At 35.4% G+C, this 24,121-nt stretch overlaps 1 protein-coding gene and 1 pseudogene across 9 annotated transcripts in view; both read right to left on the bottom strand.

Moving 5' to 3' along the window:
* Positions 1 to 24,121, bottom strand: part of STXBP5L (syntaxin binding protein 5L) — a 440,807-nt gene that overhangs the window by 250,709 nt on the left and 165,977 nt on the right. For all 9 annotated transcript variants that reach the window (XM_064374676.1, XM_064374677.1, XM_064374680.1 and 6 more), the window contains one exon: positions 6,296 to 6,430. In XM_064374676.1, coding sequence (XP_064230746.1) covers positions 6,296 to 6,430 — 135 coding nt within the window. The remainder of the gene's footprint in view (positions 1 to 6,295; positions 6,431 to 24,121) is intronic.
* LOC105710775 (eukaryotic translation initiation factor 1A, Y-chromosomal-like) lies at positions 15,494 to 19,123 on the bottom strand (annotated as a pseudogene).

Here is a 24,121-nt window from a genome sequence, read left to right as displayed (position 1 = left end):
TTCCACTAGAGACTGAAACAAAGAAATTAAGATTACACTGGAATAAAATCCCAACATTCTAGAGTTAAGCTGAGATTCACTTAAGTTTTTGGTTTCCTTTACTAACTGTATTTTTATTTACTAACTGCAAACTACTCATTTTTAAAAATGGGATTAAACACAAAGATCCACATAACAATAGAGTTATTATCTGAAATGTTTGTTGTCACATAAGCACACCTGAATTTTTTTAACAGTCACAAATGTAACGCTGTAAACCTGTCTCAATTAAATTGTGAAGTATATACCTAATTTAAGACTTTCCTTCACATGAAATCTCCTCTGATTATTTTCCCCCAAAGAAAAGTACAGTGGCACCTTTGATTTAAAAATAACTCTACAGAAAACCAACAAATTAGAAAAACCTAGTTTATTGGTTTTACCACATTTATCAGATTATTTAGTATAATAAATAAGATAATTATGAGTCTAACAGCATATTGTTAAAAGACCTGGGTTCTATCAATCTGACTTTAAATTTATTCTACTCTGATACCTGGCATGTTTCTTTTTATAATTCCTAGTTTAACTTAAATCACTTTGAAAATGATTATGTCATGATCAAATATGACATGACCTGATATGACAAAGGTTTTATTATTGCTCCACTTTCTGCAGCCTTTCTCCATGACGTAACAGTGCCAAATTAATCTTATTATGATTATATTAACATAGTTTCAGTTTCTTTCTTAAGGACACATAAAATTATCAAATATTCTATACAAAACAATGAAGAAGATTTAAATCTTAGAAACTTTTTGGAATCAAAGTGACAAATTAATTCTAGGATCTTTTGATACTGACTCCTCAGAATGACTAAGAGGAATAAACACAGATTCATTGGATATTGATGAATTTTGTTAGTGGATTCATCCTATTTTCATCTAAAAATGGAAATATTAGCACTGACCCTACTGAATAATTGTGTGGATTAAAAGATACATACAGCATCTAGTACTATAGCAAAACATAGTATGCATTCAATAAAAAGTATGATTGATGTGATAATTGGAAAATCAGAGTTACTATTTGCATTCTAGAATACATACAGGAAGACACAAGCATTCCTATACACCAATAACAGACAAACAGAGAACCAAATCATAAGTGAACTCCCATTCACAATTGTTACAAAGAGAATAAAACACCAAAGAATACAACTAACAAGGGATCTGAAGGACCTCTTCAAGGAGAAACACAAACCACTGCTCAAGGAAATAAGAGAGGACACAAACAAATGGAAAAATATTCCATGCACATGGATAGGAAGAATCAATATCATGAAAATGGCCATGATCATATTAATGAAATCACAGAAATTTGTTTTGAGAAACACTACTTGGATCACATACAAGACTCTTTTGTTTAGATTCTTAAACTATAAAATATTCTAGTTCTGAAAGTAATCTAGCATTAAACTTCTGTTATTTGTATTTACTTTTTCAGACTCTAGAAGAAACATTACTTATTGTCTTAAACAAACATAGAACACATCAAAAGTGAAGACGAAAAACCATTCACATTATTTCACTGTATAGACATAATGCCTATTAACATTTTGGGATATTTCTTCTGGCTTGTTCCCTAACACTAAACTTCCACAACCCACAAAGCACTCCTGGCAAAACTTATGGTCATAAGAAATTGACCTAAAAATAAAAAAGCATCTGTAGAGTCTGGATTCTGAAAATTACAAAAAAATTACTTTAGATAGAATTATCAATGAACTATTTTCATGCACTAGCTACCTAATATAATGTGCAGTAATTCTTCTAGGTATCCCTATTTAGTTCTTTTTCTCTCATTCACTAAAGTAGCCTTTTTGATATTAGTTTCCATTATGGACTTTTCATTGTCTTCTCATATCTTAAATGTTGATATTCCATGGCATCCTATCCTAGACTGCTATATATCCCACATAATATATGGTCACAAAGCCTAGGAACCAGACAGATATTGCAAGTGAGTTAAATAGGCTGAATAAGAATTGTGCCAACCTGGATAGCACATTACTCACCTACATAAAGAAAGTTACTACTCAGTTGCAGTTGATTATTGCCCTATAGGCATGCTAGACTAGGACTGTTTGATCAAAAAGTCCAATTTTTTAATCTTTGTTTTACCAATTTTTAAATATTAGAAAATAATAATTCAGAGCATATTTAAATAATCTGATGGCCAAACAAAACATATCTATGAGTCACAATTAGTTCAATGGCTATTAGTTTGCTATCTTTTCTCTACATACTCTTCATGCACAATTTCATCTGTTCTCATGGCTTTAACAATCCTGTAAATTCTGATCTCTCTCATAACCTTCAGATCCATATATCCTGCCTCCTACCATTCTTCTATACCAACTCCACTTGAAAGTCTTATTAACACATTACAATTCAATGGACCTAAAATTCAGCTTATTATTTTACTCCATCTCTTGCATATTCACTGAATTATATACCTTTATACACAGTTGTACACCATTATACACCATTATACAGCTGTTTATACAACGGCACCATTATACACCATTGCTCAAGCCAAACACTGGGAAGTTATCCTTAATTTTTCCCTATTATTCTTCCCTCTTTTAAATATTTCTTTAATATGTTGGTTTATCTTAACTTCTACAACTATCAACATAATTTTTACCAAGAAAACAGTCTTTCTTTATCTCCAATCATTTATCCATACCTGCATTCAGCATAGTATTTTTAAAATATAGATTTGATTGAGACAAATGTCTGCTTACAACTCTCAAAATCTAGCTCCATATTAGTCTTAAAGTCCAAACTTCTCAAATTGGCTTACAAGGCCTTTGATGTTATAAAACCTGATTACCTTCCAGCTTTATCTCTTGCTATCCTATCTCCAAGACATTCCAACAAACTAAAAACTACAGTACTTAAAATTTCTGGGCATAGAACAGAAAATTATCTTACATTCCATCCTTTAAATATTCTGTTCCCTCTGCCTGGAATGTCCTTGTCCTTGGTATTTTATTCATCTAACTGAAACTCATGCCTTGGATCTCAGCATAGATGTAACATCCTTCACAGATACCACTTTGAGATCCCATGTCTGTATTATAATAGATGTCCTTCTTATGAAATTGTCATATTATATTACCAATATATTGTAATTGCCTTTTTATTTAGCTTTGTCTTCATTAAACGGAAAGTCCCAGGAGTACAGAAATTATGTTTTCTCTGTTCATAGTTGTTTCTAGTATCTATCAAATAACAGAGCTCAATAAACATGTTTGAATGATGTTAAACATGAGTCTTACACTTTTATGATTTGTTTATAAATTTCATGCTCCAATTTTAATCACATGTAGAAAAAAAGGTTGCTTTTTTTAAATGTTAGGGCTGCCCTACAGAATATCTGTTTTTTGTGCTAGAATCTGGAATATAAATTCGCATATAAATAGTTTTAATGATATTTTAGTTCTATACTGTTATTTTATAAGGTATTCTCCAAATATCACTGTTTATATGAAGAATGTGTCCCAGGTTCGAAATAACCAATATATACATTTTGGAAATACAACTATTCATACTCTTGGGAATTGCCTCTAATTACAATGAGAATAATTCACTAAAAATAGAAACAAGCTGAAAAATAAACATTAAATGAAAATTATTTCAATAAGGACTTAAAATAGGAACAATCTCATATTTTTAAAGATAATTCTTGCATTTGTCCTACTTACAAAATATATTGTTAAAATCCATGAACTAAAATTATATTTATTAAATGAGTCTTAATTATATGCATATTTTATTACTGTCCCATATACTTGACATATATTAACAGGAAGTTACATACATTTTCTAATGTATCTCAAGAGGTAGAGAGCAATAAAAAGACAATTCTGGCAGATTGGAAATTGGCATTTAAAATGTTACTTATCACAGTGGAATTAGAATTCTATGAAACATACTTTTGGAAATCTGGTCTAAATAAATCAAGAGATTCAGGAAGTGATGACATATGGTTTATTAATAATTTCTCTGAGATATTTCAAGAACATTTTCAGAGGCATGTACAACTCTATAAAACACAGTTTTATATATAAAATAGATGCTATTCTAATGTTGAATCATATGTATAATACTATGAAAATAAAAAGGCCTTATTTTGCCTTTATAATTTCTCCTGATCTTAGCCTCCCTTATAAGACACATTTTTAAAAACTCTTCACTAGTCTTGAAGTTGTAGAGACTATATAAATACATAAATATAAAGTATAAGTCATTAGCTCAGGTGGTAATCTGAACCATGAAAGCATTTGTTATGTAAATGAATATAGGAACAACATCGCAAGAGTGGTGAAATGTTTGATTTGCTTAAGATAATAAACTTTTCTCAATTACTTTAGTAGCATTCAACCTGAACACAAATGATGCATCTATGTATGTTTCACTAATATTGAATTTGTTTAAAAGTTTTATAACTGAATCTTCTCTTGTTTATCTAAGCTTGTGTGTTTTTATCAATATCCTGAAACAATATTATATAAAAAGTATTAAATTCAGCCCTCTTTATTGCTTTTATAGGACTAGGATTATAGGAGGAAAGGACCCTCCCAAATACCTAATAAAGTAACTTTTTGGAGAAACATAATTGTTTATGGATAAATGTTTTTAGAAATATTCACATAGAACAATGAAACAAGAGAAAAATAGTTCAAACCAATTATCCTGAAAACATAAATAAAAGCTGTAAGTCAAGAGTAGTATGTATGTAACAAGTATTCATATTAATGCTTCAGTAATGTCATTAATCATTTAGAATCGACTTTGGAAAGCACAGAAATAAGCCAAGTATGAAGAACAAGAAAAGAACAATAAATAAAAATTCTGCTCTGGAGCAGTTCCTAATCTAATGAGGAAACATTAATAAAAGACCCATTCAGACATAATACAAAAGGGCTATCATGACAAGAGTATAACTAGTAACAACCTTCCTTATCAAGCAACATACATGCATACTGAAAAATTAAGATTAGGTAAAAGATTTATTTCCAGAGTCAAGCTTCACAAAAACAGGATGTTTTAACCAGAATTTTGCAGAATAATTTTGTAACTTAGACTAAATATGACGCAGAAAATGAGCCCGCTTCAAGTTCAACATCTTATCAAGGACCTAATATGTACAGAGCATAAACGTGTTAAATAAAAGTTGTTTTTCTGATTAGTAATTTTACTAGAATTGTTTATGTATATACTATGAATAGATGGTGATATAGTTTGAATATTCAATCCTACCCAAATCTCATGTTGAATTGCAATCCCTAATGCTGAAGGTATGACCTAGTGGGAGGTATTTGGATCTTGGGAGGTGTATTTCTCTTGAATGGTTTAGCACCATCCCCTTAGGGGTCTTCTTGTGATAGTGAGTTCTTGCCATAGTAAGTGAGTTCTGGCAATAGTGAGTACATTCTTGTGAGATCTGGTTGTTTAAAAGTGTGTGGTGCCTCCCCACAACTCCTCCTTTTGTTCCTGCTTTCACCATATGACATGCCTGCTCCCCTTTCACCTGTCACCATCACTGTAAGCTTCCTGAGGCCTCCCTGAAAGCTGAGAAGATGCCAGCATCATGCTTCCACAGAACCATAAGCCAATTAAACCTCTTTTCTATATAAATTATTCTGTCTCAGGGATTCCCTTATAGCGATGCAAAATGGCCTAATACAGATGGCTTGAAACTCCACAAAGTATGATATTTGGAGAATTTCGCATTTTTCATGCACAGAAACTTAAATATCAGTGCCAAAGCCAAAGTGGTAATCACTATCAATCATATACCCAAAAAACCATATACATCGTAACATAAAAGATATTTGAGCCCAGAACAGTATTTTAATGAGGTAAGAAAAGAAAAAGCTAAAAGCATTAAATCATATACAGCAGTCATGATTATTTTTACATAACACAATTCGTTCTCACTGAAAGTAGCTATACTAAGCTTGATTATAACAAAGTGAGATTTCCATGAGTAACTTGTAGAATAAGCCTTACTATATTGTCATCAAATTTTTAGATATAAACTTTAATTATTTATGGTATTTGGAAAGCCTAAAATATTGTAATATGTATTTTAAAAAGCCTTTATGGCTTTATTTTACTAAACTTTTCACCAAATTCATTATAAATTAGTAATAGATGTATCAAATAACTGTAATTTGACCTATATGTTACAAAACTTTATAAAGTATTTAAGCCAGTAAAGTGATATCCAAGTTCAAACTTACAGTTCAATTGCCTTGTTCCACATGATAACATATCCAGAAAGAATGAAAGATTCAATATTTACAATATGTGTATTTCCTCTTTCTGTTCCAACATAAAGCCATTTACTCTGGAAAGGTAGATGACAGTAAGTAATTCTGAAAGAAAGAAAATTATAATTAAAATGTCTAAATTTTGCATATGGTCAGCATTATATTTTTCTTACATGTATTATGTAGTGATAGCTATATAAACAATAAAATTTACTATATTCTCAAGTAAAGCATGTAGTTATTCATTTAAAGTATAGGATAAATAATACTATAGCATTAAAAAAAATGATAATAAGCACTATTAATAAGTGCCAATGTGGGCATTTACATTATTTCTAATTCTGAAAGTAGCAAGACAGATATATATTTCTGTTTTACAAAAATGAAACTGTGGTTAAATTTTTTTATTTACTTGCCTAAGATTTATAGCTAATAAGCAGCAAAAATGGGATTAAAATCCTTTCCTGTGAGGTTACAAAATTAACATATTTCCACTAAGCTACATTTTTTTTCTATTTTTAAGATATTTCATTCAAATACATAAATTTCATATATCATATTTCATAAATTTCATATTTGCTTCAAATACATAAAGATCATATTTTCTTCAAACACATAAATGTCAGAGTTCACAGAGAAGTCATAAATGAGATGAAAAATTATTTAGTTTTTATTCAGATGTTTGGCATCTAAGGAGTATAAAGAAAACTTATAAAGTCAGAGATCCACTGTACTCTTTCCTTAATTCTATTGTTCTGTTCTCATCTTCATGATGGGCTTTCTGACTAGCTCTAGGATCTGTTCCATAGCCAGTGCAACTATGACTTCCATATATGAAATATGGTAATTTACCAGAGTCTTCTATTCACAACATTATCACTCCTTCTAGCTTGGCCTAATCATACTCTTTTGTCACTCTTCAAAAGAGAAGGAGGATAAGTTCACAGTTATCTCTTGTCGGATAGACAATTTTTTTAAAAAGTGAATGACCAATTTCTAGTATGATATTGTCTTGTACTTCTTTATATAAGAATTAAAAAGTGCACATCCAGTGTGTCCAATTTATATTCTTAGTCTCATTCACTGAAGTTTTGAACAGCCTGAGGATTCTTTGAACAAAACTTCATCTATTATTCAAAGCACACTACACAGTACATCCAAAAATTTAAAAGCCCTGCTATTACATAAGTGATTACAAAGTTAATTGACAATATAATTAATGTGTAACCTGTATGATCAGAAAATTTTGATTAAAACCTAAAATCTAGAATTGCTGTTGCCAAGGGATATTTAATAATGTTGCACAGGAAATAACTTGATGGTCATGTTTCAAGGCAATGAAGAATCAATTTTCAATTCAATCTTAGGTAGAAAGAGGAAACTCACTTTAAAGAGGATTAAGATAATCCTTTCTGAATTACAGGGACAGTGGAAAAAACACTAATCCCATTAAAGAAGACAGAAATATAGGGGTTGAAGTAGAAAAAAAGTAAACCTAAATATTACCTAGTCACTTTGATGGTTAAGAAGAAAAGTGTAAGAACTGCCAGGTTTCAGTAATGAGACAAAACTAGAACTATTCCTTGAACTAGTAATTACTTTTTTCCTGGTTTTTATTAAATATAAACTAGAGCCTTTACATCAAACAGGTTTCACCTTATATTCAATGTCCAACTGATGGGTAGTGGTTACAACAACTACATAAAGATTCTCAGATTTTAACTGAATCCCCCCAAAGGAGTAATAGGATTTCTTAGAATAATTGCCATAGGTAAAGAAAAAGATATAATAACACTTGTGCTGTGTATTTGCTAACTCTAATAAATGATTAGTCAGTAGCTTTATACAACTTGATTTATTATATTTAATAATTACACTTTCATTTGTAACTTATTTCTACCACCACTACCTGAGAGATGAAGGATTTTTTCTATAACATGTGAGCCTTGGAAAAATAATCTTATTCCTATATCTATATTAACTATCATTAAATATTCTTAGACATTCTTAGCCTTCCATCTGTTCATCCATTTATTCAAACTTCACTGAATAACTCTCTATAAAAAAGTATTGTTGTGGGGAGGGACCAAGATGATTGACTGGAAATAGCTGCAGCCAGAGGCTCCCACTGAGAAGAATGAAAATGACAAGAGAAGAAAAAAAACTGCAAGTGAGTCCTACACCAGCAACTGAAGTATCCAAGTTCTCTCATTGGGACTGAATAGGCAGTTGGCACAACCCACGGAGAGTGAGGAAAAGCAGAGTGGAGTAACGGCCCACCTGGGAGCTAAAAGGAACAAGGGGAGCTCCCACCTACAGCCAAGCAAAGTGGCAAGTGATTGTGCTACTCCACCCAGAAAGCCATGCTTTTTCCAAGGATCTGTGCAACCTGCAAATCAGGAGATCCCCTTTTTGAGCCCAGGAAACCACGGCCTTGGGTCCTTAGCACAGAGCTGTACAGATTCTCAGCAGCCACTCAGCTGGAGACTGTTTAAGATTACCAAGTTCCTGAGGGGAGGGGCAGCTGCCATTACTACAGCTGCCTGCTGCCTAACATGACTGAATCCTGTGGGGATGAGTGGCAGCCATAATTGCAGCTCCAGTCTGCCACTTTTTCCCTGCTGATGCAAGGAAGACTGGGCGGTTTGGACCCAGGAGAAATACTCCACAGGGCAGTGCAGCAGCTGTGGCAGATCATGGCCAGACTGCCTCTTTAGGCTGGACCCTGACCCATCCCTCCTCACTGGGTGGGGCCTCCCTGCAGGAATTTCAGAAACTCCAGCTAGGGGTTTACAGACAGAACTCTGATCTCCCTGGGACCGAGCCCCTTGGGGAAGGGGCAGCCATGGTCTCCATGGATCAGTGGAATTAATCTTTCCCTTGATGGCTCTGAGGAACCTGGGAAGTGCAAATGAGTCAGATTCCTCACCGCAGTGCACCTCTTCTGCCACAGGGCAGCCAGAGTGCTTCGTTAAGTGGATTCCTGATCCCATGCCTCCTGATTGGGTGAGAGTCCCCAAAAACGGTGGCCAGACACCTTATTTAGGACCATTCCTGCTGTTATAAGGTTGGTGCGCCTCTGGGATGAAGTTTCCACAGGAAGGAGCAGGCAGCCATCTTTGCTGTTCTGCAGCCTCCACTGGTGACACCTCCAGGTGTGGGAGGGGCCCAGGCAAATAGGGTCTGGAGTGGACCCCTAACAAACCTGAAGAGGTGCCTGACTGTTAAAAGAATAACAAATAGAAAGCAGCAACACATTTACAAAAACATCCCCACAAAAACTCCATCCAAATGTCAGCAGCCTCAAAGATCAAAGCTAGATTCAAGAAGATGAGAAAGAATCAATGAAAAAACACTGAAAACTCAAAAAGCCAGAGTGCTGCTTCTCCTCCAAATTATTGCAACATCTCTTTGGCAAAGGCACAGAACTGGGCAGAGGCTGAGATGAAAAAATGACAGAAGTAGGCTTCAGAAGATGGGTAAAATGAACTTCACTGAGCTAAAGGAGCATGTTCTAACCCAATGCAAAGAAGCCAAGAACCATGATAAAACATTACAGGAGCTATTAACTAGAATAACCAGTTTAGAGAGAAACATAAATGACTTGATGGAGCTGAAAAACACAACATGAGAGCTTCACAGTGCACCCACAATTATCAATAGCCAAATAGACCAAGTGGAGGAAAGAATTTCAGAGCTTGAGGACTATCTTGCTGAAACAAGACAGGTAGAAAAGATTAGGGGAAAAAAAAATGCAATGAACAAAACCTCCAGAACCTATAGGGTTATGCAAAAAGACTAAACCTCTGACTGACCAAAGTACCTGAAAGAGACAAGGAGAACAGAGCCCAGCTGGAAAACATACTTCAAGATATCATCGAGGAGAGCATCCCCAACCTAGCAAGATAGGTCAACATTCAAATTCAGGAAATTCAGAGAACTCCAGGAAGATATTCCATAAGAAGATCAATCCCAAGGCACATAATATCAGATTCTGTAAGGTTGAAATAAAAGAAAAAATGTTGGTTGAAATGAAAGAAAAAATGTTGGTTGAAATGAAAGAAAAAACATTAAAGGCAGCCAGAGAGAAAGGCCAGGTAACCTACAAAGGGAAGCCTGTCAGACTAACATCAGACCTCTCAGCAGTAACCCTACAAGCCAGAAGAGATTGTAGGCCAATAATTAACATTCTTTTTTTTTTTTTTTTTTTTTTTTGAGACGGAGTTTCGCTCTTGTTACCCAGGCTGGAGTGCAATGGCGCGATCTCGGCTCACCACAACCTCCGCCTCCTGGGTTCAGGCAATTCTCCTGCCTCAGCCTCCTGAGTAGCTGGGATTACAGGCACGCACCACCGTGCCCAGCTAATTTTTTGTATTTTTAGTAGAGACGGGGTTTCACCATGTTGACCAGGATGGTCTCGATCTCTTGACCTCGTGATCCACCTGCCTCGGCCTCCCAAAGTGCTGGGATTACAGGCGTGAGCCACCACGCCCGGCCTAACATTCTTAAAGAAAAGAATATGCAACCCAGAAGTTCATATATGGCCAAACAAAGCTTCATAAGTGAAAGAGAAATAAAATTCTTTTCAGACAAGCAAATGCTGAGGGAATTTGTCACCACCAGGCCCGCCTTGCAAGAGCTCCTAAAGGAAGCACTAAATATGAAAAGGAAAAAAATTAAAAAGTTACCAGCCACAACAAAATCACATTGAAGTACAAAGATCAGTAACACTATAAAGCAACTACATCAACAAGTCTACAAAATAACTAGTTAGCATCATGATGACAGAATCAAATTCACACATAACAATATTAACCTTAAATGTAAATGAGCTAAATGCCCCAATTAAAAGGCACAGAATGGCAAGCTGGGTAGAGTCAAGACCTATTGGTGTGCTGTATTCAAGGGACCCATTTCATGTGCATAAACACACATAGGCTAAAAATAAAATCATGAAGGAAAAATCTACCAAACAAATAAAAAGCAGAAAAAAGCAGGGGCTGAAATCCTAGTTTCTGACAAGACAGACTTTAAACCAACAAAGATCAAAAAAGACAAAGAAGGACATTACATAATGGCAAAGGTTCAAGTCAACAAGATGAGCTAAGTATCCTAAAAATCTATGCCCCAATACAAGAAAAACAAAATTCATAAACAAGTTCTTAGAAATCTACAAAAAGATTTAGACTCCCATACAATAATAATAGGAGATTTTAATATCACACTGTCAATATCACATCACTGAGATAGAAAGTTGACAAGGATTTTCAGGACTCGAACTCAGCTCTGGTTTAAGTGAACTGGATAGCTACAGAACTCTCCATCCCGAAACAACAGAATATACATTATTCTCAGCACCTCATGGGACTTACTCTAAAATTAATCATATAATTTGAAGTAAAACACTCCTCAGCCAATGCAAAAAAAAACCTGAAATCATAAAAGTCTCTCAGACCACAGAGCAATCAAATTAAAACTCAAGGTTAAGATACACAGTCATTGGGAGGCTGAGGTGGGTGGATCACGAGGTCAAGAGATCGAGACCATCCTGGTCAACATGGTGAAACCCTGTCTCTACTAAAAATACAAAAAATTAGCTGGGCATGGTGGTGCGTGCCTGTAATCCCAGCTACTCAGGAGGCTGAGGCAGGAGAATTGCCTGAACCCAGGAGGTGGAGGTTGCGCTGAGCAGAGATCGTGCCATTGCACTCCAGCCTGGGTAACAAGAGCGAAACTCCATCTCAAAAAAAAAAGATACACAGTCAAAACCATACGCTAAGTAGAAATGCAACAACATACTCCTGAATTATTCCTGGGTAATTAAATTAAGGCAGAAATCAAGAAGTACTTTGAAATCAATGAGAACAAAAAAACAATATACCAGAATCTCTGGGACACAGAAAAAGCAGTGTTAAGAGGAAAATTTATAGAACTAAATGATCATATTAAAAAACTAATAAGATCTCAAGTCAACACCATAATATCACAACTAGAGAACCAAGAACAAACAAACTCCAAAGCTAGCAGAAGACAAGAAATAACCAAGATCAGAGCACAACTGAAGGCGATAATAAAGACATGAAAACACATTCAAAAAGTTTAACAAATCCAGGAGTTTTTTTTTTAAAGAATAAATAAAATAGACCACCACTACCTAAACTAATAAAAAAGGAAGAATCAAATAGATACAATAAAACATAATAAAGGGGATATCACCACTGACCACACAGGAATGCACACAATTATCAGGGAATACTATAAACAACTCTGAGCAAATAAATTAGAAAATCCAGAAGAAATTGATAAACTCTCAGACACATATACCCTCCCAAACTGAACCAGGAAGAAGTTAAACTGCTGAATAAAGAAATAATGAGTTCTGAAACTGAGGCAGTAATAAATAGCCTACCAACTAAAAAAAAGTCCAGGACGAGACAGATTTACAGCTGAATTCTACCAGAGGTACAAAGAGGAGCTGGTATCATTTATTCTGAAATTATTCCAAACAAATTTAAAGGAAGGACTCCTCTTCTCAATCATTTGATGAGTCCAGTATCATCCCAATACCAAAACCTGGCAGAGATACAACCAAGAAAGAAAACTTCAGGTCAATATCCTGATGAACATCAATGCAAAAATCCTCAATAAAATACTGGCAAACCAAATCCAACAGCACATCAAAAAGCTTATCTACCACAATCTAGTCGGCTTCATCCCTGGGATACAAGGCTGGTACAACATATGCAAATAAATAAATGTAATTAATCATGTAAACAGAACTAAAGACAAAAACCACATGATTATCTTAATAAACGCATTAAAAGGCCTTTGATGAAATTCAACATCTTTTCATGTTAAAAACTCTCATTAAGCTAGGTATTGATGGAACGTAACTCGGAATAATAAGAGCCATTTAGAATAAACCCACAGCCAGTATCACACTGAATGGGCAAAAGCTGGAAGCATTTTCCCTTGAAAACCAGCACAAGACAAGAGTGTCCTTTCTCATCATTCCTATTAAACATAGTATTGGGATTTCCAGCCAGGGAAGTCAGGTAAGAGAAAGAAATAAAAAGTATTCAGATAGGAAGAGAGGAAGTCAAACTGTCTCTGCAGATAACGTAATCTTATATTTAAAAAATTTCTATTACTTCAACCTAAAAGCTTCTTAACCTGATAAGCAACTTCAGCAAAGTCTCAGGATACAAAATCAATGTGCAAAAATCACAAGCATTCCTTTTTACCAACAATAGACAAGCAGAGAGCCAAATCATGAGTGAACTCCCATTCACAATTACTACAAAGAGAATAAAATACCTAGGAATACAGCTAACAAGGAAAATCAAGGAGCTCTTCAAGGAGAACTACAAACCACTGCTCAAGGAAATCAGAGGGGACAAAAACAAATGAAAAAAACATTCCATGCTCATGGACAGGAAGAATCACTATTGTGAAAATGGCCATACTGCCTAAACTAATTCATTGACTCAATGCTATTTCCATTAAACTACCATTGATATTCTTCACAGAATTAGAAAAAAACTACTTTAAAATTCATATGGAGCCAAAAAAGAATCCATATAGCCAAGAAAATCCTGAGCTAAAAGAATAAAGCTGCAGGAACCACACTCCTGACTTCAAGCTATACTGCAAGGCTACAGTAACCAAACCAGCATGATACCAGTACCAAAACAAAAACATAGGTCAATGGAACAGAATATAGATCTCAGAAATAAGACCACACATCTACAAACATCTGAATTTCGACAAACCTGACAAAAAGAAGTAATGAGGAAAGGATTGCTTATTTAATAAGGGAGAACTGACTAGCCATATTAAGAATATTGAAACTGGATCCCTTCCTTACACCTTATACAAAAATTAATTCAAGATGAATTAAAGACTTAAATGTGAAACCCAAACTATAAAAACCCTGGAAGAAAATCTAGGCAATACCAATCAGGACATACGCACGGGCAAAGATTTCATTATGAAAACATCAAAAGCAATGGAAACAAAAGCTAAAATTGACAAATGGGATTTAATTAAGCTAAAGAGCTTCTGCACAGAAAAACAAAACAAAACAAAAAACAAACTATCATTGGAGTGGACAGACAACCAACAGAATGGGAGAAAATTTTTGCAATCTATCCATCCGACAAACATCTAATATCCATAATCTATGAAGAATTTAAACAAATTTACAAGAAAAAAAAAGAATCTATTAAAAAGTGGGCAGAGGTTATAAACTGAAACTTCTCACAAGAAGACATACATGCAGCCAACAAACGTGAAAAAAAATCTCAACATCACTGATCATTAGAGAAATGCAAATCAAAACCACAATGTGATACCATTTCACTCCAGTCAGAATGGCAATCATTAAAAAGTCAAAAAACAACAGATGTTGGTGAGGCTGTGGAGAAATACAAACACTTTTATACTGTTGGTGGGAATATAAATTAGTTCAACCACTGTGGAAGACAGTGTGAAAATTCCTCAAAAACCTACAAACAGAAAGACTATTTGACCCAGGAATCCATTACTAGGTATGTACCCAAAGGAATATAAATCATTCTATTATGAAGATACATACATGCATATGTTAATTGCAGCTCTATTCATAATAGCAAAGATACAGAATCAATCCCATTGCCCATCAATGATATACTGGATAAAGAAAATATGATACATATACACCATGGAATACTATGCAGTCATAAAAAGGAATGAGATTATGGACTTCGCAGGGTCAAAGATGGAGCTCAAAGCCATTATCCTCAGCAAACTAATGCAGAAACAGAAAAACAAACACATGTTCTCACTTATATGTGGGAGCTGAACAATAACAAAGGGTTACACCACATACTGGGGCCTGTCCATGGAGGATGAGACGGAAGAAGAGTATCACAATAAATAGCTAATGCATGCAGTATTCAATACCTTTGTGATGAGTTTATTAGGGGCAGCAAACAACCATGACACATGTTTACCTATGTTAACAAACCTACACATCCTGCACATATATCCTGGAACTTTAAATTAAATTTTTAAAACTGTATTGTCCCAGATTATAAAACACGCATCGTTTTTCCCTCAAATCATATTATCTAATAAGAGAGAGAAAACAACCAAACAAACAAAAAAAAGTAAAATGTGCTAATTTCTATTAAGAGTCCAAAGAAGAAAGAGATTAATTACACTAAGAAAAATAAAGAAAAGCTAATGCAGAAAGCTGTATTTTAATTGGGCCATTAATGATCAAAACACAACATAAATAAAATTTTCTCAACTTTTAAATAATGTATAGACCTTTAATTTTTTGATATTCTTTATTTTTGACTTACTTTTTGAAACAAAATAACAAAATGAAATACAAACTTTTCACACTTATGGCTCTTTACACACATAAAACAAAAAATGTAAATTACAAAATAACTACAATCAGAATTTAAATGAACATTATGTGATAGCTGAATTTTTTTACAGAAGTAAAATAATCTCAAAATATGAATATGGTTCTAACTGCACAGGTTCTACTGAGTTTCATGTGTATATACTTAGTCTGCACCTTTTCACCATATTTATCTATTCTAACAGCTTTATTGTTTTATCAAAGGTTTTTAAAGGAATTTCCATACTGTTTTCCATAGTGATTGTACTAGTTTACATTCCCACTAACAGTGTAAAAGTGTTTCCTTTTCACCACATCCATGCCAATCCCTATTTTTTAAATTATTTTTTTATTGTAGCCATTATTGCAGGAGTAAGGTGGCATCATATTGTGTTTTTAATTTGTATTTCCCTGATAATTAGTGATGCTGAGCATTTTTTCACGTTTGTTGGCCATTTGTACATCTTCTTTTGAGAACTGTCTATTCATGTCCTTAGCTCACTTTTTTATGGGATTATTTGGTTTTTAGGGGTTTTGTTTCTTGCTGATTTATTTGAGTTTCTTGTAGATACTGGATATAATCCTTTGTTGAATGCATAGTTTGCCAAGATTTTCTCCCACTGCATGGGTTGCCTGTTTACTCCACTGATTACTTCTTTTGCTGTGCAGAAGCTTTTTAGTTTAAGTCCCATCTATTTATCTTTGTTTTTGTTGCACTTGCTTTGGGTTCTTGGTCATAAACTTTTTGCCTAAGCTAATGTATCAAAGAGTTTTTCCAATGATATAGAATTTTTGTGGTTTCAGGTCTTAGAGTTAAGTCTTTGATCCATCTTGAGTTGATTTTTTTTAATGCCAAAATACACTGAACATTACTTTTTTATTACATGAATTGTTGTAGCTATTCCATGCAGATTTTGAGAGGAAGTCCGGCTCTGTCACTCAGGTTGGAGTTCAGTGGCGAAATCTTGGTTCACTGCAACCTCCGTCTTCCAGGTTCAAGCAATTCTGCTGCCTTAGCCTCCTGAGTAGCTGGGATACTGGCATGCACTACCATGACCCACTAATTTTTGTATTTTTAGTAAAGATAGGGTTTCACCATGTTGGACAGGCTGGTATTGAATGCCTGAACTTAGGTTATCTGCCCACCTTGGCCTCCCACAGTGCTAGGATTACAGGTGTGAGCCACAACAACCAGCCTGAAACTATCTTCCCATACAGTATGGTTGCCTCCTCCTCTGACAGTTTAGGGACAATGTGAGAAAAGCTGTTTATAGAACATACTGTAAAATTAGTTTTTCATTTATACATTGCCATTTACTTGTTCATGAAGACAAAGACTGTCGGTTGCAATGAATTACTTTTGAAAACAAAATGGCATAGCAGTATTTCCAATGTTAAGATAATTGGTTGTCACCTAGGGTTCAATTTCTGCAACTGTTACACATTCTAAATTGCTACTGAAAATTGGTACACTTTAAAAACTGCACATTGGAAATGCTTCTTTTTTCGCTTAATAACAGGAGGCACACATGACAAAAAGAATTTATAAGGCATCAATGTTAGTATAAAAATACATATGGCTAGATAAATATAAAAAATATGTCCATTTTTTTCTGATTCCAATGTAGATTTGTCTTCTTTAAATTGTATCAGAAACTTTAGAAGAACATCTAAGTAGCTGAAACATACAGAAAGACTGTAGAGTAAATAGATTAACGGGAAGTAGGACTTAGTATAACTTACCATGATTACAAAGCAGAAATGTATTCAAAATATCCAATTACTTGACGTAAAGTTATCACAGTAGAAAAGGCATTCATTTATTTGTTTTTACAGGAAATGTTATGATCTTTTATCTCTAACTTCAATTACATCAAAACAATAAAGTATTAACATTTAAGATAATTCAGTGTCATCAGCTTTTACAGAAATAAATACTTTAAAACAATGAAAATAGATCAATTTGCTTTAACAAACTATAAGCTAAATGAATTTCTCTTCTTAACTGGTGATAGGCAAAATCCCAACTGTAGAACAATCCTCCGAAAACTTCAAATGTAAAATCACTCAGTTCAATTTAGATATCATCAATGTCTTCATCATCATCTCCAATATCATCAAACTGGATTTCATCATCATCTCCAGGACCAAATCTGTCTGTTTCATTGATTTTAGCATGTTCTGGAAGCTCGCCATATGCCTTCAAACTTCTAGCTTTATCTGCATTGTACCTTAAAATTACATCAGCTCTATTATCCTGATAGTCTCGTAGACCAACCAATATAATGTCTGAAGTATTTATCCAAACCTTTTTTCTCAATTTCCCTCTGATATGGCATAACCTCTTTACACCATCAAAACACAATGCTTCCAAACGCCTATTTCCCTACATTTTGATTACCTGAGCATACTCTTGTCCAACCTCTTTAAATACCAACTCTTTTTTCAGATTCATTCTCATTCTTACCCCTCCGCCTGTTTTTACCTCCTTTACCTTTATTCTTGGGCATGGCGGTGTTGAGGGCCTCGTGTGACCTCTTCCGACTCCTTTCTGGCCGAGTTGATTTTTATATAAGGTGAGAGATGAGGATCCACTTTCATTCTTCTATATGAGGCTTGACAGTTATCCCAGCACCATTTGTCAAATTGCGTGTCCTTTCCCCACTTTATGTTTTTGCTTGCTTTGTCAAAGATCAGTTGGCTGTAACTGTTTGGCTTTATTTTTGGGTTCTCTATTTTGTTCCATTTGCCTAAATGCCCATTTTTATACCAGTACTATGCTATTTTGGTAACAATAGCTTTGTAGTATAGTTTGAAGTTGGGTAATGTGATGCCTCCAGATTTGTTCTTTCTGCTTAGTCTCGCTTTGGCTATTCAGGCTCTTTTTTGATTCCATATTAATTATAGGATGTTTTTTCTAGTTCTGTGAAGAATGATGATTGTATTTTAATGGGAATTGCATTGAATTTGTAGATTGCTTTTGGCAGTATGGTTGTTTTCAAAATATTGAGTCTACCCATTCATGAGTATGAGATATGTTTCTACCTGTGTCCTATTATTTCTTGATAATTTTTTCAGGATACTATTTATTACCTACCAAATGTTAAGATTATAACATTTTTATTATCTTACAGCCATTACAAAATCGCCTGGATCAAGCAAGAAAAATAAATGGTCAAAAGATTTCATAAGCAATCATAAATTCTTATAATGATTGACATGTAGAAGATTTACTAATGTAATAAACACTTCACAGATATTATGTACCAGCACCTAGATGCTAGAGACACACATCATCTGAGACATAGTCCTTCAGAAATTCATAATTAAAAATAATTTGACAAAACTGAATGATAAATATTTATTATTTTTGTTCACTTATGTAATATCCTTTCTGTACTAAATACTCAAACATATTTCCTAATTAAAACTTAAGTGGCAAAACACTAAGCACATTGTTTTGAAGACTGTTATTAATTTTCTTTATCTGTTCTTAAAATAATCACCTAATCATCTAATTTTCTCTACCTTTTCTCTTAACCAACAGAAGTGATTTGTAATGCAAGCATTTTATGTCATGTATACTAAGCTTTATATTCTCTATACTGTCTTGCCCTTTTATACATGCATGTATGTGTTTTCTTAAAAATAATTTCAACTTTTATTTTAGATTCAACTTTTATTTTAGAGATGTTTGTGTGTGTGTTTTTTTAAAATAATTTCAACTTTTATTTTAGATTCAAGAGCTACATGTATAGGTTTGCCACACGGGTTTATTGAGTGATGCTGAGGTAAGCATAGTACACAACAGTCACTTTATTAATTCTTGCCCAACAGTAGTCTCTAGTGTCTATTTTTGCCATCTTTATATCCAAGTACATTCAGTGTTTAACTCTCATGTATACTTGAGAATAGGTGGTATTTGGTTTTCTGTTCCGGCGTAAATTTGCTTAGGATAATGGCCTCCAGCTGCATCCATATAGCTGCAAAAAAGATGATTTCAATATTTTTATGACTACATAATACTCTTTACTGTATATGTACCAATTTTCATCCTTCAATCCATCAATGGGCACCTGGGTTGATTCCATGTCTTTGATATTGTGAATAGTGTTGCAATGAACATACAAGTGCATCTATCTTTTTGGTAGAACAATTTATTTTTCTTTGGATATATACCCAGTAATGGGATTTCTGGGTCAAATGGTAGTTCAGTTTGAAGTTGTTTCTGAAATCTCCAAACTGCTTTCTACAGTGGCTGAACTAATAAAATTCCCACCAACAGGGTATCAACATTCCTTTTTCTCCACAGCTTTGCCAGCATTTGTGGTTGTCAGACTTTTTAATAATAGCCATTCTGACTGGTATAAGAAAATATCTCATTGTGGTTTTGATTTGCATTTCTCTGATGATTAGTTATGTGAAGTATTTTTTTCATTTTTGTTGAACACCTCTATGTGTTCTTTTGAGGACTGTCTGTTCATGTCTTTTGCCCACTTTTTAATGGAGTTACACATTTCTTGCTTGTTGAATTGTCCAAGTTTCTTAAATATTCTGGATATTTGACCTTTGTTTGGTGCATAGTTTGTACACAAGTTCTACCATTCTGTATTATATCTGTTTATTCTGGTGACAGTTTATCTTGCTGTGCAGAAATTCCTTAGTTTAATTAGGTCCCATATGTCAATTTTTTATTTTATTGAAACTGCTTTTAAAAGCCTAGTCATAGAAGATTAAAGACTGGGAAGATCCAAGATGGCCACTTAGGAGCAGCTCAGGATTGCAGCTCCCAGTGAAAGTGCAGAGGGTGAGTGGTCACCGCATTTCCAGATGGAATTTTATTGCCCACAGTCCAGGAGAATCCCAGGCAGAGAGGAGCCCCACAGGTCACCAGCACAGCTGTTTTGGCCTGCATGGCTGTTTTGGCTGGCATGGCTGTTTTGCCGGTGCTTCGGTGTGGCAGGTCTCAGTACAAAACACACTGGTCTGGGTCTGGTGAGTGGAGATCTGGGAAGCCATAGTCGCCCATTCATCTGATTAAAAAAGGGGACTGAAACAGGGAGCCAGGCCAGGAGATACCCGGGCAAAAAAAAAAAAAAAAAAGCTCCACGAATCTCAGTGCTGCTGTTTCAGCCAGCTTAGTGGGTCACCGCATGGGAAAGGACACAGATCCCAGCAACTTTTCAGCAGGTGAGAGAACTGACCTTTCAACTAAAAGAAAAAAAAAGGCTCTGAGGCAGCGAGGCAGGTGATCAGGCTCGGCTGGTCTCACACACACACACACACACACACACACACACACACACACAAAACAGCAATTAGAAACACTCTGGGTTGAGAGCTTCACAGCAAGCACAGCTGAACCCGGGACGGTCCAGCTCTGTGGGGGAGGGGCATCCGACATTACGGAGGTACTCCACCACTACAGAGGTAGTCCGCCATTGCTGAGGCAACCCACCATTACAGAGAGAGTCCACCATTACAGAGGTGGGCCACCACTGCCGAGGCATTTCTAACTACACCCATATAAACAGGACTGCAGGGAAGTTCGCACAGCAGCTGGGCGGAGCCCACAGCAGCTCAGCAAACCCTCAGCAGGCAGACAATGACTAGCCTGCCTCCTTGCTGGGCAGGGCAGCTCTGAAAAAAAGGCAGGAGCATAATGGAAGCTCCTAAATAAAGCCCTAACTCCCCAGGACAGAGCAGCTGGGGAAAAAACAGGGGTGTAAGAGTTGCAGCAGACTTAAATTGTACGTGCACAGTAGCTCTGAATGAACAATGGAGCTCACAGATCAGCATTTGAGCTCCTATAAAGGACAGACCGTCTCCTCAAGCAGCTCTCTGACTCCCGTATAACCAAAGAGTAACTTCATAAAGGAGAGATCAGACTGACATTTGGCAGGCATCCTTCTGGGACAAAGATAGCAGAAGAAGAAACTGGTACCAACCCTTACTGTTCTGCAGCTGCTGCAAGTGAACCCAGGGAAGCATGGCCTGGAGTGAACCTCATCAGTCCTACAGCAGAGGGGCCAGACTGTTAGAAGGAAAACTAAGAAACAGAAACAACTTCATCATCAGCAAACTAGACGTCCACTCAGAGACCCAATCTGAAAGTCAGCAACTACAAAGACCACAGGTGGATAAATCCACAAAGATGGGAAGAAACCAGTGCAAAAAGGAAGAAAACACCCGAAACCAGAACACCTCTCCTCCTACAAAGGATCACAACTCCTCACCAGCAAGGGAACAACACTGGACGGAGAATGAGTGTGATGAAATGACAGAATCAGAATTCAGAAGGTGGGTAATAATAAACTTCTGTGAGCTAAAAGAACATGTTCTAACCCAATGCAAAGAAACCAAGAACCTTGAAAAAAGATTTGACGAAATGCTAATAAGAATGGACAACTTAGAGAGGAATATAAATGAATTGATGGAGCTGAAAAACACAACACAAGAACTTCGTGAAGCACACACAAGTTTCAACAGCCAAATTGACCAAGCAGAAGAAAGGATATCAGAGGTTGAAGATCAACTCAATGAAATAAAATAAGAAGGCAGGATAAGAGAAAAAAAGGGTAAAAAGGAATGAACAAAGTCTCCAGGAAATATGAGACTATGTGAAAAGACCTAATCTACGTTTCATAGGTGTACCTGAATGTGACGAAGAGAATGAATCCAAGCTGGAAAATACTCTTCAGGATATTATCCAGGAAAATTTCCCCAAACTAGCAAGGCAGGCCAATATTCAAGTTCAGTAAATGCAGAGAACACCACAGAGATATTCCACAAGAACAGCAACCTCAGGGCACATAATTGCCAGATTCACCAGGGTTGAAATGAAGGAGAAAATGCTAAGGACAGCAAGAGACAAAGGTTGGGTCACCCACAAAGGGAAGCCCATCAGATGCACAGCAGATCTCTCAGCAGAAACCCTACAGGCCAGAAGAGAGTGAGGGCCAATATTCAACATCCTTAAAGAAAAGAACTTTCAACCCAGAATTTCACATCCAGCCAAACTAAGCTTCATAAGTGAAGGAAAAAAAAAATCGTTTGCGAACAAGCAAGCACTCAGAGATTTCATCACCATCAGGCCTACCTTAAAAGAGCTCCTGAAAGAGGTACTACACATAGAAAGGAACAATCAGTACCAGCCACTCCAAAAACATACCAAATGGTAAACAGCACCAACACAATGAACAATCTGCATCAACTGACGGGCAAAACAGCCAGCTAGCATCAAAACGGCAGGATCAAATTTACACATAACAATATTAACCCTAAATGTAAATGAACTAAATGCCCCAATCAAAAGACACAGACTGGCAAATTGGATAAAAAGTCAAAACCCATTGGTGTGCTGTATCCAGGAAACCCATCTCACATGCAAGGATATACAAAGGCTCAAAATAAAGGGATGGAGGAAGATTTACCAAGCAAACAGAGAGCAAAGAAAAGCAGGAGTTGCAATTCTCACCTCTGATAAAATAGACTTTAAAGCAACAAAGATCAAAAGAGACAAAGAAGGACATTACATAATGGTAAAAGGATCAATGCAACAAGAAGAGCTAACGATCCTAAATATATACGCACCCAGTACAGGAGCACCCAGATACATAAGGCAAGTTCTTAATGACTTACAAAGAGACTTAGACTCCCACACAATAATAGTGGGAGACTTTAACACCCCATTGTCAATATTAGACAGATCGATCAGACAGAAAATTAACAAGGATATCCAGGACTTGAACTCATACCTGGAACAAGCAAACCTAATAGACATTTACAGAACTCTCCACCCCAAACCCATAGAATATACATACTTCTCAGCACCACATCACACCTACTCTAAAATTGACCACATAATTGGAAGTAAATCACTCTTCAGCAAATGCAAAAGAACAGATATCATAATCAACAGTCTCTCAGACCACAATACAATCAAGTTAGAACTCAGAATTCAGAAACTAACTCAGAATCACACAGCATCATGGAAACTGAACAACTGGCTCTTGAATGTTGACTGGATAAACAATGATTGAAGGCAGAAATAAAGATGTTCTTCGAAACCAATGAGAACGAAGACACAACATACCAAAATCTCTGGGACACATTTAAAGCAGTCTCTAGAGGAAAATATAAAGCAATAAGTGCCCACAAGAGAAGCAAGGAAAGATCTAAAATTGACACCCTATCATAAAAATGGAAAGAGCTAGAGAAGCAAGATCAAAAAAACTCAAAACCTAGCAGAAGACAAGAAATAACTAAGATCAGAGAAGAACTGAAGGAGATAGAGACATAAAAATCCCTTCAAAAAAATCAATAAATCCAGGAGCTAGTTTTTTGAAAAGATCAACAAAATAGACAGACCACTAGCCAGATTAATAAAAAAGGAAAGAGAG

The sequence above is a fragment of the Aotus nancymaae genome, unplaced genomic scaffold (assembly GCF_030222135.1).
Source record: "Aotus nancymaae isolate 86718 unplaced genomic scaffold, 86718_ANA_hifiasm-v0.15.2.pri h1tg000011l, whole genome shotgun sequence".
NCBI lineage: Eukaryota > Metazoa > Chordata > Mammalia > Primates > Aotidae > Aotus > Aotus nancymaae.
This window is presented reverse-complemented; position numbering and strand designations above follow the sequence as displayed.